The 16755-nt window shown below is 41.8% G+C and overlaps 1 protein-coding gene across 7 annotated transcripts in view; it reads left to right on the top strand.

The window, feature by feature from the left end:
• The window catches only part of LOC123392096 (liprin-beta-1-like), a 67804-nt gene that overhangs the window by 18124 nt on the left and 32925 nt on the right, over window positions 1-16755 (top strand). For all 7 annotated transcript variants that reach the window (XM_045079952.1, XM_045079951.1, XM_045079950.1 and 4 more), the window contains exons 2-3: window positions 11174-11271; window positions 15009-15217. In XM_045079952.1, coding sequence (XP_044935887.1) covers window positions 11174-11271; window positions 15009-15217 — 307 coding nt within the window. The remainder of the gene's footprint in view (window positions 1-11173; window positions 11272-15008; window positions 15218-16755) is intronic.

The raw sequence follows: 16755 nt of genomic DNA, 5'->3' as shown, positions 1-16755 counted from the left end.
AGTCAAGATGGTGGGTTGGAAGAGGAAGACATGACTAATATAAGAGTATGTGTTATATTTATTAGAAAACAATTAACTCATGGAGATTGTAGAATGGGGGCTGTCAAATGGTTAAAAAATCTGGCGATAGAGGGTGTCCTAATTCGAGGGAGTCTTGAGGTTGGATTCTCTTGCTTCTGTGAGAGAGTCTTTTCTTTCGTGCCAACTTATGAGGGCTCTCAGTGGCCTCCTTGCGGTGTGGTCTCCTGAGAAGTGAGGAGAGGACTTGCTGCCTTAGCCAGCGGAAGACCCACCTGAAGTTCACACAGGAGAGGGCCGATGTCCTGGAATGAGTGTCCTCCTTCTCCGGCTGACCTGATGAGACTGAGGAGGTCTCTACAGTGCTTGTCATTTGGTTGGCAGTTGACTGGTTTATCATCTGCCAAGAAAATGAAGGAGTTAAATATGCAAATCCTGGATAACAATCTGGCTAATATTTACCACTTATAGAGTTCAAATCCTTCTATCAAAAATAATCCAACTGTAGGGGTGCCTGGGTGGTTCAGTGGGTTAAGGCCTCTGTCTTCTGCTTAGGTTATGATCCCAGGGTCCTGGGATCAAGCCTTGCATCAGGCTCTCTGCTCAGCAGGGAGCCTGTGTCTTCCTCTCTCTCTGCCTCCTCTCTGCCTACTTGTGATCTCTGTCTGTCAAATAAATTAAAAATCTTTAAAAAAAAATCCAACTGGAAATGCAAAATTTTAATACTTCAACACACATGGGGCGGGCGCAGTATCATAACTTTTCTTAACTTCCCTATCCTCTCTTCTCCTTCAGTGCTCCTCAGGATTTTCCCTTCAGCTCGACCCTGACCCCTTTCCTTCCTTTTTCCCTCACTCTCCTGCCACGTCAGGCGCTGAGGGAGGCTGACCTTGGTTTAAAGCAGGGAATAATGCTCCATGCATCATTTCAAACTGCCCCTCCCCCACCAACCAGGTCTATCTCCTTTTTGCCTGTGAGGCATCTCTCTGCTCACCTCAGCAAGTTCATGTTCCCGAAGTCTTGGTGGAATCTGTGGAAACTGAATGATGCCTTCATGCTGGCAGGCGTAGGAGAAGTCCTGACAAGTATCATGTTCTTGATGACTGACCTGAGCTATGTCTAGAGGGGAGCTGCCAAACAACTGGGAATCTTCCTCCTGGGCAGATCCAGGGAATGCAGAGTCATCATCTTTGTCATCTTTCTGATTTTCTAGAAATGTCTCAAGCTTTTGTACAAGACTGTCTAGCTTACTGATAGTCAGTTTTCTGTTCTCTTCAGGGTACTTGTTGATCCACTGATTGCTTCCAGTTAGGTCCCAACTAGCTACGGACTAATTTATTTTAGAGAGAGAGAGTGAGCAAGTACGGTGGGGTGGAGTTGGGGCAGCAGAGGGAGAAGGAGAGGGAATCTTCAGCAGTGTCCCCACTGAGTGTGGAGCCTGACTTAAGGACATGGGGCTTGATCTCACGACCCTGAGATATGACCTGAGTCAAAATCAAGAGTCGGATGTTTAACCAGCTGAGCCACTCACGTGCCCTAAGGTGAAGTAGAAAATTACAAAAATTTTTCTAAATCCTAATACATATATTTCCCTGAGATAAGAGGTCAGTTCTCTCTCTTTTTTTTTCTATAGCCAAGGGTCCTTTTTTCCTTCCTGTGCTCCCACCAGAGTGAATAACTTCTGAACTGGGAGTTTCTCACAGGTGAAGGTCCTTGGTCAGCTTAGGGATCGCTGCTGTGTTTTTACAAGTCTCTTTGAGAAAGGCATCTCTTCAGGGAATTCTCATGTGGAATTGGAGCAAACATACATGTCTTTACTCCACCTGACCTCTTGGTGTTTTAAAAAAAAAAAAGATTTAAAAATGAGAGTCATTTTCTCTGCCATCCTCATGAGGGATGGATTTTTTGGCAGAAACCGTTTTTTTTTTTTTTTTTTTTACCTCTTGTCTTTTTGACTCTAGCTATTCTGACAGGTGTAAGGTGGTATCTCTTTGTGGTTTTGATTTGCATTTCCTTGATGATCAGGGATGTTGAGCTGCTTTTTACGTACCTGTTGGCCATCTGTATGTCTTCTCTGGAAAAAATTTTTGGCCATAAAATCCGATTTTTTTCTTTTTGCTATTCGGCTGTATGATTTTATGTATTTTGGATATTAACCTCTTATCAGATACATGATTTGCAAATATTTTCTCCTCTTCTCTACGTTACCTTTCCTGTGTGGGAGCTTTTTGGTTTGATGTAGTCCCACTGGTTTAATTTTGCTTTTATTGCCTGGGGGATTATTAAAAAAATTATGAGATGAGAAGACGGCAGCCAGACTGGAATGGGGAGAGGGTGAAGCATAGGTAGGGACCATTCATTTCAAGGATGTAATCATGAAGAGTCAGAGCTAGGTCTGTAACTTACGAAGAGCAGAGGGAAGGATTTGGGAATTTTTTACGTGTTGGTTTTGGTTAGGATTTTTAGGTCCGGAAGATTGTCAACATTTTATTGGCTGAGCACAAGGGAATAGGTGAATGAAGATAGAAAGGAAGGAGGCAGTAGTTGTTTAAAAGGCTGGGATAAGATCAATAAAGGTGTCAAGTTTTCTCTCTTTTTTTTTAAGGTTTTATTTATAGATTTGAGAGAGAGACAGAGTGAGCACGAGCAGGGGAAGGGGGAGAGGGTGAAGCAGACTCCCGTTGACCGTAGGTGGCAAGTTTTCTTATGACAGGAGGCAGGAACAGGCAAGTAAGGTAGAGGAGAGCTCCCTGGGATTCTCTGTACGTAGGGTATGAGGTAATCTACTGAGATGAAGTGTGGCAGCACTAGGAATAGATTAGGGGAGGATTTTGTAGGGATTCTTAGAGTTTGCCATTGTGAAGAATGTGATAGGGAACTAATGATGAAGACTGGGACAGCTGAGTAACACGAAGTGCCCATCAAGACAAGTAGCGGACAGTGGCAGCTGAACCAGCCCAGCTTTCTCTAGCAGTGCTTGCTACAGCCAAGTCCACACAACAGGGAGTTCCATAAGGGAAAAGGTGTCTTGGATACTATATTACTTTCCAACAGAAGGCAGGACTTGAGGCATCCTGAGATTCAGATAACTTAAAGACATTCAGTGTACATGGTATAAAGAGCAAAAATGTAAAAACCAAGTATATTGTTTCTTTGCCTTGTTTTTAAACTCAAGCAAGCACCGTATTCCCCCAGTCATTTAGAATATTCACGTTTGGGCATGCCAGTTGAAAATAAGACAGATGCTAGAGAAACAGGCTCTGTCTCTGGCAGGTGGGCTCACTTAACCAGGTCTGTGAGATGGGCTTTATTGTTCATGTGTGTTCATGTAAATGACGATGCCTCGGTGGCTGCGACAGTTCCTGGCACGTGGTGGGGATGTGATAAATATTCTTTCAATAAACATCTGTCTGTATGAATGAATGTCTGAGTTTATCCATCTGATTTTGAAGCAGTAGCTTTACCTGACATAGTAAAATATGAAAAATCCTGATTATATTGGTCATTTGGTAGCCCTGCCCTCATCCTTCAATGTATAGCTCTTTCTCTCTTGATGGGTATGCGTTGCCAGAACTTTTAATAAAGTGAAAAGAAAATCTGCGTTGATGATCTAGGATACAGAAGTGCCGAGCAAGTCTATTAATGTACCCTACTTTCCCAGTGCGGTTCCCTATAGCATGTGTGGTGGTGACTCTTGAATAATTTTGTGTTGATGGGTATAAATGGTTGTTCACTTATTTATCAAATCTTTACTTGAGCACTGTGTCCTGAGCTAAGTTTGGCAGAAAGGATTAAGAGTGGTAGCTTAGCTCTTGAAAAGCACAGTCGAGTAGTAATAACATTCCATGGCCTTAACTTAAGTGAGCCTGCCTGCCAAGTATAGCATCTAGTAAGATAACCCTGTGGTTCCATATGGTACCTGGTAGTAAAGGTTTAAAAAACAAAACAAAACAAAACAAAAACCAAAAAAGTGCTGTGGGAGTGTTTGATGCCATGATCGTGGATTTTGCTCAGTAATCCTCCATGACCTACAGCTTTCATGTACAAGATCCGGGTGATGACTCTCCGTGGGTGATGATTTTGTAGTTCTTGCTTCTTTCTCCTTTGGGTGGAGTAGTAGAACTACTTGTCATGTTCAGGGTTGGGAGTGAGCAGGTTAGACACCTCTAAATACACACTCCGTCCTTCTACAGAGTAGGCCACAGCGCTTGAGTCTTTTCTTTTTCCCGAACACCATTATTAAATTGTGGTAGTTTTCTAAAGATTTTATATATTTATTTGACAGAGAGATCACAAGTAGACAGAGAGGCAGGCAGAGAGAGAGAGGAGGAAGCAGGCTCCCTGCCAGGCAAAGAGCCCTGTGTGTGGACTCTGAGATCATGACCTGAGGCGAAGGCAGAGGCTTTAACCCACTGAGCCACTCAGGCGCCCCCAAGACTTGGGCATTTTATTCTGCGTAAATTCAACCCCCACTGCCCCCTCCATCCCTCTCAAATACAGACTAAATGAAGCTCTCCCTCCTCTTGGCCTTTGTACATTTCTACACCTTGTTTGTTTCTATGTGGAAGCTCTTCCCTGTACTGTACATTCATGTGACTTTTCCCCTCACCTTTTACCAGGCTTTGACCAGTATCACTTTTATCATCGGGGTCTTCCCTTATTATTACATTAAAATTGTGACTCCCTGCCATTTGTTTTCTGCACAAAGAGCCATCACAGTGCATGATTACGAGCATGGGCTTTGGAATCGGGCTCTCTGGCTCCAAATCCTTTTTCTAGCTCTATGACTGGGATGCCCTTTCTATGGCTCAGTTTTATCACTTATAAAATGGTAAGTATTGTGTCGATAGGGTTATTGAGAGGATTTGATAGATTAGTGCATGAAGAGCACTTACAACAGTGCCTGGTACATAGTAAGTTAATGTTAACTTAATTCTCTTTCCTTGCTTTGTTTTTCCCATATGTCATGTACTATACATTTAAACTGTGTGTGGTTTCTTGCCGTCAGAAGTACAACTTTTCTTCTACTCATTTTTCTTTTTCTTTACTACTATATCCTCATCACTTAATTATGCCTGATATATAATAGGTACTTAAATATTCAATCAGTGGGTGAATGAGCAAATGGGAGAGGGTTCTGTGGACTTCCAGGAGGCCATGGGATGGATTGGGCAGGGGTTGGCGCGCACTTTTTCTGCAAAGGGCCAGATGGGAGATACTTTAGGTTTTGTGAGTTACAACTACTCAGATCTGCTGCTGGACAAGAAAGCAGCACAGATGATACATAAACGAAAGAGCGTGACTCTAATGAGACTCTATTGGCAAAAACAGGCAGTGAGCCAGAGTTGGCTTATGGGCTGCCATTTCCCAGCTCTTGGGTTGGGAAATAATTCTTCATCTTGCTTTCCTGATTCTCTTTATACTTCCCCTAAGACATCTCCCACTGCAGCAATTAGTGCTGCACTGGGTCTTACAGAACTGATATAGAAGTAGTTTGCAAAGCACTGTATTACCCATTAATACTCAGCCTTCATTAACTGTACCAAATTTCCATAGGTCTTTTTAATATTTTCATAGTGCATAATGATGTTAAGAATATATTTTTTTGTACTTTCAATGGTGTCATTTCAGGTCTCTGGTTTTGATGTTCTTTTTCCTCCAGCAGCCGAGGACACATATCTGTACTGCTGATAATGGCCAGAAGCATATATGCTATTAGTGAACAAGGGGGCATTCCACTTACTGAACAGCCAGTGCTGTGACTAACTCCTCATCGAAACAGAAACCAACAGAAATTATCCACTAGATAGTTTAGTTTTTAAGAATTACGCTAGAGTCTTATTTTACCACAAAACTGTTGCCTGGCCCATAATTTTTACCACTCTTCCCAATCAATTTGGTATGCTGGTGGGATCCTTCCATTTTTAAGTACAGGACAATGTTGGCCATGTTGAATGAGTGACAGACTATGACATGTTAGCGTGAACCGCATAGACTTGATTGCTGTAATGAAAACACAGTGGATCGGAAATTATGTGTTCTGCTGCTGTGATGCATTGTAACTAGACGTTTAAGGTGAAATATAGGACTGCCATTGGTCGAAATTTTATGTAAGCAAAATGTTTCTTATTTCACTTCTTCTGACTTTAATCATATGTCATTGTCAGCGCTAACGGTTTTCCACTTGCTGTTTAACTATTTTCACCATGGGACATGTGTGCAGAGAGAACCTGAACCATACTCCCCAGGTGTTAGGGTTCTCCTGCCTCCTGTGTTGTCTCCTCTCTGTCTGTGACCCACTGCTGCAGCCTCCAGTCAAAGTACGGTGTTCACACTCCCAAGACAACTGCTCCCTGTGTCCTCCAGAGTGGTGTCCAGCCACCTCTGGTAAAGGACCAGGTTTTTTGTCCTGCCTTGTTTCCAGTTCATCATGGATTGATGCTTTCTGTAAAATCCAATTTTAAAAAATCGGGCAGGCCAGCAACATGATCATTAATTGGATATCATGATAAGACCAAGTTACTATCAAATTTTCTGAATAATTTCTATATTTCACTCATAGTAGACCAGTAATAGTGAACCAGTTCACAGACCATATTTTATTTATTTTGTTTTTTAAAATTGTTTTTATTTTTAAAGTTTTTGTTTATTTGAGAGAGACAGAGGGAGAGAAAGAGTGGTAGGGAGGGTCAGAGAGAGAGAGAGAAAGCTATAGAGAGAGATGCGACTCCCCACTGAACAGGAAGCCCGACCTGGGACTTGGGGCTCTATCCCAGGACCCAGAGACCACCACCTGAGCTGAAGGCAGATGCTCAGCTGACTGAGCCACCTAGGTACCCCCACAGACCACATTTTAAGCCACACTACTTTAGAGCAATGTTTCTCAAATGGATTGACCTAGTGTGGGAACACTTTCTTGGGGTGCCTGGGTGGCTCAGTTGGTTAAACGTCTGCCTTTGGCTCAGGTCATGATCCCAGGGTCCTGGGATCGACTCCCAGGTCAGGCTCCTTGCTCAGCATGGAGGTTGCTTCTCCCTCTGCCCCTCCCTAGCTTGTGCGCTCCCTCTCTCTTTCTCTCTCTCTCCCTCTCCCCTTTTCTCAGATAAATAAAAAATCTGTTAAAAAATATACTTTCTCACATCAAGATGCAATACATATGGATACCTCCCCCCCCACCTCCCCACCATATTGAAACCTCAGGAATGTCAGCTACCTAAGGGCAGAGATATTTTTCTTCTTTTTCCTTGTCTTTTTCACTGTTCTGTCTCCCATACCTGGCATGTGGTAGGCCTTCAGTCACTATTTATTGCATGCAGATGTGTGTGTATATCTAACTGAATTAAAAGTTTCACAAAACAGTTCTTAACCTTCTGGTCCACGAGACTCTCTGCTATTTTTGTTTTGTTCAAATACACATTGCCTTGCAGTCTGCTAAATTTATTTCACTGCCTTCTGATCTTGGGGTCATGACCCCCAGCTGATCAAATACTCCTTTAGAGAGTTTGTATAGAAGATGACTTGTCCTTTCCCTTCCTTTCCCCTTCCTTTTAGAGCTTTGAGTAGCGGGGACCCACCCTGCCCTCTGTAGGCCACAGTCTGGATCTTAAAGATTCCAGAACTGCTGACCTCTTACCAGCTCAAGCTAGGTTGGTAGACCTGGCAGGAAACTGGGAGACATGGGAGTTCCCAGGTTTCTAAGAGCTAAAAAGAAGAGATGGGTGGGGGTTAGGGTTAGAGTACATGGAAAAATCAGAAGTTAAAACCTGCTCAAGACCCCCTAATATTCCTCTATTGGGAACTAAGTTTGCAAACTCCTATAAATAACATCATCACAATGGATTTGGTTCACCTGCATTTTGAAGAGTGTGAAAATTTATATTGTAAGATTGTAGGTGAGAGCAACAGTCTCTTTCATCCCAAGTTATCTTAAAAATCAGGGTGAAGAGACCAGTTTTTGACATATGCAGCTGAGAAGAAGGTCATACTATTCTATATGAATATGTTTATATATTCTATATATAAAGAATATATATAGGAATCTGGGAGCTAGAATCCTTCTGACAAAGATGTGCCTGTTTGAGGAGCCCCTGAAACACAGCTGTGCCGCAAGCATTCTTTCTACCCCATGAGATACGGAGAATGCGGACGTCACAAGTCCCCATTGTCACGGAGCTCACAGCTTAGTCAAGGAGACACATACTACAAAATTAGGGCTCTCCTGGACTCAGGCCCAGGGCACTCTAAGAGAGGGGCAAGAAGGCTGGGCGGCAAGGATGCCTGAGCTGAGTCTTGAAAGTAAGTGTCCTGGCTGGGGGATGAGGTCACTGGGTGATGGGCATTAAGGAAGGCACTTGATGGAATGAGCTCTCGGTGTTATTTGCAACTGAATCGACACGTTCTACCTCTGAAACTAATAATATACTATATATACTGGTGTGTTATCGTATATGATAATATACTATATGTTAATTAAATTTAGATAAAATTATTGTTTTAAAAAAGGAAGTGTCCCAGGGCATCTGAGGGTGGTCCAGACAGAGAAGGAGCAGCTCTCATGACCACACAGAGGAAAGAGAGCAGGTGCATGCTCAGGGAAGGATCTGCTGTACGGCAAGACAGGCAGGGATGGGTCCCTTGAAGGTAGTAGTTAAGTTGGGTAGAAGCTCATGAGAAGGGTCAAGGTTGGTGGTGCCGGTCAGGGCTGACTGGCTGGCTGATAAATCCCTATTGAGAACAACATGGATTTGGGGCTCAGATCTTACTTCTTGAGTGACCTTGGACAAATTGGTAACTTTTTGCAGTCATAATAGCTAATAATAGTAGATAAGGAGAGATGGGAACCCTTCTATACTCTTGACCCCCTTTTCCTGCTCCATTTTTCCCCTTTAGCACCTACCTCATTTACAGTATTAAACACATTTTTTATTGACTGTTTAACTATTACATGCAGGCTGTTACATGATAAGTAGAGAGATTGAGATAAACATCCATAAACATTTATTGCAATTTATTTATTTTAATTTTTCTTTTTTAGAAAGATTTTACTTGTTTATTTACTTGAGAGAGAGAATGAGAGAGGGGCATGACCAGGGGGAGGGTCATTGAGAGAAGCAGACTCCTTGCAGAGCAGGGAGCCGGATGTGGGACTCGATCCTGGGACTCTAGGATCATGACCTGAGCTAAGGGCAGTTGCTTAACCAACTGAGCCACCCAGGCACCCCTACTTATTGCAATTTAATATTGTCACTTATTAAACAAGTGCTTGGAAATTTAAAAAAACAATGGTTCTTCACCACTCTGAAAACCATGGTCTAGGTTCTCATACCTCCGTGTCACCTCCGTGTCAGAGCATTTGAAAGGCTCGTTGAATGGAACAGAGAAGAAATACATAACTATCTGTTGTGTGTGAAAAGTGTTCATGCTGCACATAAGTACAGTTGCTAACAAAGATGAATATTTGTTTTTCTAATTCAGTGAGGTGGTGAGAGTTTTTCTAATATGAGCATTACTTTGTTTTATTAGCCATCGTTATAGCTGAGCCTGGCTTGAATTTCTTTGTGTTATTTTTATGTTTATCGTAGTATCTGGAGCTCTTGGAAGTGCTACTTTTAAAATGACAGGGAATGCAAGCCACTTAATTACATGAAATTCAGGGACTGCATGGTCTTCCGCTTAAACCTCTATGTTCTCAGTTGTCACTGAGTTTTGAGTTTTCATCCTGAACTGTGACTATTAAATTTGCTCCCCACCTCTCTGGACTGTGCAAGTAAATATTTGAGAACTAGCTAAGTTCAGAACCTTGCTTTGTTAACTCCTAATTGCTGGGTGATTGTAAACACCTGCCTTGAGTACTTGTGTGCTATAGTTTTTCTACATAAAATGGTAGTGATACTTTACAACTTATGAAGTTGAGTCAAGTTCTGAGAAATCTGCAACGAAATCTCTAAAAATTATGAAATCAAAGCAATGCTTCATGATGATAGGGCATTTTATCAGAATGAATGCAGAGTAGAAAATTGATCCAAGAAGCTGTTTATCAGAACTGTAAATGTGTTCATAAAAATAAAGTGGTGAGATCTGGCTGCTTGGAAACAGTGGGCAAAGTTTTCTTTTAAACAGCGTATCCTTTATTTCCCAGACATTTGCTATACCACAGTATCTGCAAAGTAGCTAGGGCCCTATTTAGTCCTTTTAGGAGAATTCACATGGATGCTTAGTCTGGTATTTGAAGCACATTAATTAATATTGGAAATCACATAGTCTTGACTTTTTCTTGCTCATAATTAAACTTTTTGCAAGAATAATTCCAATATATTTTTTAACAGGTGAAAGAATGAGTAGATTATGTCATAATTTCAGCATATGCCTATTTTTCAGTTAAGATAAACAGAAATTTAATATGTATCATAGTGGAAGTCAGACAGATCTAGGTTAAAACCTGTCTTTACTATATGTTTATTTGCTGTGTTTCTGTACAAAAATCAACAAACATCATTGATATCACCTATCTAATGGAGACAAATGTATCCATTTTATTGGGCTGTTGTCATGATTAGGGCTTATGAATAATTTGTGTCTATGTATAAGGACCACTATAGACACTTGTACATGGTAGTTGTTGTTGTATTACAAAATACCAGTGGTTTTGTGTGTGTGTGTTCAGTGTGTTTGCTAGTAAACCCTTTTGACAAGTCCTGTGGTAAATCCATCTACAGAAAACAAAACAAAACAGAAACAAAGGCAAACTGAAAGAACAGAAATTGGGTGGGGCTGGTGCAGGAAGAAAGAAATCTCCTCTACTGAGAGCATTCTTCATGGCCCTCAGGAAGTTTCCACAGCCATCCCTGGTGCCTTCCACCGAGGCCTCGAGTTCTGTAGAGGACATCATGGAAACCATTCTACTGGACTTTCAACACCTTGCGTGCAAGATCTGAAACTCATTTTATTAACTGGTGGAGTGTGTGGTCTTGCAGTTAGGTAGACAGTCGGCCACTGCGTGTTAAGTGACTGAGGTAATTCAGCTCTGCCAGTTCAGAAAATTTCTCTTCCCTAGCTGACGTCTAAGTGGGGTTGTAATTTGGCCTTGAGCTGTCACACCTGCTTGGAAGCATGTGGCATTTAAAAGGATATAATGATAACATCATTGTTTTTTCAGATCTAGGTTGGAATTTGCCCTTGACAAACACAAAATGATGAGTGACGGAAGTGATATGTTGGCTACGGCGTTGGAGCAGATGGATGGGCTTATAGCAGGTAATCTGCGTCCTCTGAAAGATGGAATCATGACATTTACTCTGCACTTTTGGCTTTTTCATTCCAACTCTTTTATTACCTTTTCCACTTTATTTTCATTTATTGGTTGCCTTTAGATTCCTCGGGGTTTCACGTTAGCCCCTCTTCTCCATTTTATACCAATATCATTCTCAAACTTTGTTTGAAAATGTCTAATTCCATTTCCATACTGTGGTTCTGACTCAAGGAGAAAGAAAGTACTTCTCGGGCAACGCTCTCAGGTTCCCTTCCTCCTCGGGAGCTTTGTACTATCTGTACTTTACTGTACTCCCAATAAACCTTGCTTTGCTGCCCACCCCCCCCCCCAAAAAAAAAGTAAGTAAGTACATCTCATGGGATTTCGGTGCAGGTAGTAGCTGTAGGTGACACTTTGAAAGATACTGCTCTACCTAGGATCCATGGATATTCTGATCTATTCCCTTGAATTCGACATTTATTTTGCCACCAGTAACTCTCACTACTATTTACTTTCTCAATTCTCTGCTAAGCTTTGGGTCTCTAACTGCCAATCAAATACCTCCTTTGAAATAGCCTATATGCATATCCATGTCATCACAGAAAGCTTTGAAGTCTTTTTCTTTTCTCAGAAGCCTTTCTAGTAGTCTTTATCTTATCTAGTTTCATAATCGTCCATCCACGCAGTTTTCTACCTAGAAATTTAAGTCACATTAGACCTTTGTCCCTCAGAGCCCCTGCTGAGTCAAGTTCTGTCACTTCTATCTCCCTTTAAAAATTCAGCTATTCCAGGCACCTGGGTGGCTCAGTGGGTTAAGCCTTTGCCTTCGGCTCAGGTCATGATCTCAGGGTCCTGGGATCGAGTCCCACATCAGGCTCTCTGCTCCGAGGGGAGCCTGCTTTCTCCTCTCTCTCTCTCTGCTTGCCTCTCTGCCTACTTGTGATCTCTGTCTGTCAAATAAGTAAAACTTTAAATTCAGCTATTCTTTTTTTTTTTTTTTTTTTTTTTGAGAGAAGGAACACAAGCAGGGGAGTGGGAGAGGGAGAAACAGGCTTTCCGCTCAGCAGGGAGCCCGATGTGGGGCTTGATCCCAGGACTCTGGGTCCATGACCTGAGCCAAAGGCAAACGCTTAATGACTGAGCCACCCACGTGCCCCTTAGCCATTCCTTTTTTTCCCCTCTGAAGTGTGTCCTGTCTGTGCTCTGTCGTGCTTTGTCCTGGCAACCCTCTCCCTTGATGTTCTTGGCACTCTTGCTTTCCCGCTGTAGTTCCTCATTCTCTAGACCACCAGAATTTTTCTTTCTGAAACACAGATCTGGTCGTATTCCTCCCTTATTATGAATCTTGAGTGATTCTCTGTTATGGAAGTAGAGCAAAAACAGTGTAGATCATGACCTGCTTGTTTTCTCTCATCATGACCAGAGGGACTGAACAGTAGGTAAACCCTTTGAGATGCTTGTGCTCTCCTAGGGGTAGTGGCTCCTTAAGGTCTCATGTCACATTCTGCGTTTTGTCACAGGAGAAGTACCTTTATGTATTTAGGAACCCATGGTCATGAAGAAAGGTTGAAGGGGCCAGTGGGTGGGGTTGTCATCCATCTGATGGTCTGATGGTCAGGGTCGAGATGTGGGTAGCATCTACTGCTCCTCCATTCTAGCTACCTAGCCCCTGTTGCTTATCTTTTCTGGTCATAAATTTGACCCTACTCTGTTTCAGTGGTTTGAAGAAACCACAGGTATTTTCATTGTCAGAGGTTCTTCCCTTGAATGCCATGGCAAGTCAAAGTTTGGCCTCCTTTGTTCTACTTGTATATCCCGAGACCAGATTTTAATTTGACCTCCTTTGTAGATTAGACCACATCTTGTGTACTGTGTTTAGTTCTTGGAATATCCGTTTCAAAGAGGTTATTGGTAAAACTTAAGAGGAGGTGACCGTGAAGGCGAAGAAACAACTTCATCTGGTAAGGAAGGAACTGGTTAAGTGTAACTGGGAAAGTTATATTCTTGCTCAGGGCATGATAGATACTTTCACACAGTTGAAGGACTATTACGTGGAAAAGAGATTGGACTTACTGTGTCACAGTTTCGGAAAATATAACCAGAGCCAGATCCTAGGCTGTTATCAGAGGTTATAACCTCAAATTCTTAGTGGAACTCCGTAGGCAAGACAAGTGATGTTTCTGGACAGTACTTGAGGACTGACGCTTTACATACTCTACTAGATGAGTATATTTGTTCCTTAGCCCTGGCAGGGCTTCAGGACCAACATGAGAGTTATTCGGAAAATCAAGACTTCCTGGGTCTCAGCTCACACTGACGCAGTCAGGAGCTTTTTGGGTAGGACCTGACTTTATTTTCTCAAATTACTATCAGTAGCTCTCCACCTAAGGTAGAGGGAGATGTGATTGCAAATATTTGAGGAGTTTTTCTAAATATGCATTTCTCCCCTATCCCTCACCTTGTTTTGTGATGGAGACTTAAAAGAGTAGAAGGTTATTGTGGGTACATCTATTGTGAATAGTATTATCAGGTGATTGTAGTGCTTTAAACTACTGGCATAGGACACGATAGCCTGTTTTTTGTTTTTTAAAATGCTCTACTGTTCCTCCCTTTCCCGGACATACTCTCCTCAATTTCTATTTTTCTGGATTTTCCTCTCAGCCTTATATGGTTCCTGAGGGGAAGATCATGGGAAGTATTTAACATTGGGCCTAGCATATCAGTGGTTACCATTATTACAGTTTGGCAGATTTGGGTCCTCATCATTTGGTCTAGTTCTTTGGAAGGTCAGTGGAATGGACTAACTGAAGGAAAATGCCTCTCCCTATGGTTGGAATTGATCAAGCTGTGTGGCAACTGGAGAGAGAATTTACACATTGGTTCACACTTTTCTTCCCTTTATAAGACCCTCAGATTAATGAGGTGGTAGTCAAAATATCATAATTTTTGACACTTAAAGTTAGTACTTCTAATTAATATGTATATTTGATAGACCAGAAAATAAAAATCAAAGAGATGAAGAGGTATATATGAGTGATTTCTGAGCAGGCAATGGGTTAGTTATGTACATTCAAGTCATAAAACGCTTTCCCTTATAAGTAATAGGGAAAGAAAGGCTGTAAAACTATTTTTTAAAGCTGATATTAGCAAGAGTTTTTGATGCTAGGCTGCAAACAAAATCATGGGATAAAATGTTAACACACACACACACTCCTGTACATACACAAATGTATACATATATTCATTGAAATTCTCCAAAGCTTAAATTCTGGTAAATTAACCGGAAGCCAGTCCTGTTACCCTTGACATTATGCTATGCGGTTTCCACCAAATTGTGCAACTTCTTTTACAGGGAATTTCTCAAAATCTTATGGTACCTAAATTTATATTTTGGGAAGTACTTGGCTCTATCCACACTGATCTCTACCTTCTTAGCCCTTATTTCCATGAGGTCAGCACATCTTTCACCAAAGTCCATTCATTATGTTCTTACCGTAATACACAGTTGACGTCCCTGTTAGGTATTTGGTGATTGATATTTACCATCAATTATATGGATTTTATTTTTGCACTGAATCACTATGACTTGGAGAGATTCGCACGACTCCTTTATTTTCTTTTCCTTTTTGCTTATTTTGATTATTCCTCACTGTGACTGGACTTGCTTGCCACCCTCAGCTTTAGGACATTATGTAATATAAACCCTGTTGTTCTCTCTGTGATTTTTTTTTTTTAAACTTAGGTTCTAAGGCCCTGGACTATTCCAATGGAATTTTTGATTGCCAGTCTCCCACCTCCCCGGGATTCATGGGAAGCCTGCGAGCTCTGCACCTTGTGGAAGACCTGCGTGGCTTGTTGGAGGTGATGGACACAGATGAGAAGGAAGGTTTGAGATGCCAGATCCCAGATTCAACAGCGGAAACACTCGTCAAATGGCTTCAGAGTCAAATGGTAGATAATGGCACATTACAGATCCTGCGCTCGGAATCTCTTGTGGCTTATTCCAAAATTTAGAACATAGAGTAGCTGATTAGAGCAACAACAACAAAAAAAAAGTAGGGCAGCAGGTTCACTGTGTGATTTTATCCCTTAATGCATCCCAGTTCCCTTTAAGGATAATGTTAGTGTACATTTCATGGGCTCCAGCCCACCACCTGATTTTGCCTCTGAAGGTGGACTCGCTTTCTTGGATGACCTGCTGTGGCCTAGAACAAATAGTCCTGTAAAGGAAAGAACCTTGCACGTAATAGATGCTTTCTCAGTACTATTGGAAAATTTACTGTAAAAGGACCAAGAGCAATTCAGATAGGAAGCAGAGTGAATAGAACCTCCAAAGGCAGCGAGGCAGAGGTCTGCAGTATCTGATAGGAAGTGCCATCTAGTGATCTGTGGGGTCATGTCAGTTCTAGGGTGTGAGGGAAGCTATAGAATTGGGCTTCCAATCGCGTTCTTCTTCCCAGAACAGTGAAGCCCCTTTCTAGGCATCCGTCTCAAAAACAGATGGCGTGGAGGATCTGCCCTTTCCCTGAACACATTGGTATATACCATGGTTTTAATACATTTGGAACAAATAAAATCTAAAGAATGCCACTAAAAATATTGAGAGAAGAAGATAGAAAAAGTGTTCTTTCTGTAATACGAGTAATGCCACTGAACTATATGCTTAAGAATGGTAAAAGTGACAAATTTTCTGGGTATATCTTACCACCACCCAAAATGAGAACATTAATACTGTGATAAAACTGATGGTTGGATTGTATCTTGGCATTTCCCAGTGCAGGTGCTGGAGACAACAGACCTGAATTTCAATTTGGGGGCTGATTCTTAGAAGCTTGCATGATTTGGTGGAGATTTTTTAAGGTGTTTGTCTCGTTTCCTCGTTTGTGAAACAGGGACAACAGCTTCTGCCGCACGGGAGTGTGAGTCCCGGGAGCGAACTTATGAGTGCTTGTCGGTGCGCCTGGTAGACGAGTCGAAAATACAACACTGAAGAGATTGTAGAGGATGGAGGGGAAACTACGGGGTCCATCTGCAAAGAGGGAAAGAAAGTGTTGGCTCCAGTTCCGTGTCACTCCTACATGGTTCACTTTTTACAAGACTACAGACATTTTTCAGACTATGGAGAAGCTTTTACAATATTTTAGAGACTTATTCTCAGTTACATAATTAAGATTTCATTTATGTTTAATGATAGCCACCTTGGGAGTCCATGTCCTTAAGACTGATACCGATCTTCTCATTAATGCCACTGGCCCTTTGCAGTTCTAATTACTTTGTCTGGGCCAGGAGACCCCCTGGTTTCCTGTCGGGTGTCGCGTCTTCCTTCCCTACTGATTTCTGCTGTATCATTCTTTCATATGATCAGAAGCTGGTTCAGAAGAAAGAAAATAGTCACATTAATAGTTTGTTACTTGTGAGGGGATATTAAATCACTAAGAATGAATTTGTTTGAATAAAGTAGCTATAGCTGTAACCTTCTAAACACTGAC

This window comes from Mustela putorius, unplaced genomic scaffold, assembly GCF_011764305.1.
Source record: "Mustela putorius furo isolate JIRA1106 unplaced genomic scaffold, ASM1176430v1.1 tig00000447_pilon_pilon_pilon, whole genome shotgun sequence".
NCBI classification, from domain to species: domain Eukaryota; kingdom Metazoa; phylum Chordata; class Mammalia; order Carnivora; family Mustelidae; genus Mustela; species Mustela putorius.
The sequence above is the reverse complement of the archived record's forward strand: the minus strand, read 5'-3'. Positions and strand labels throughout refer to the sequence as shown.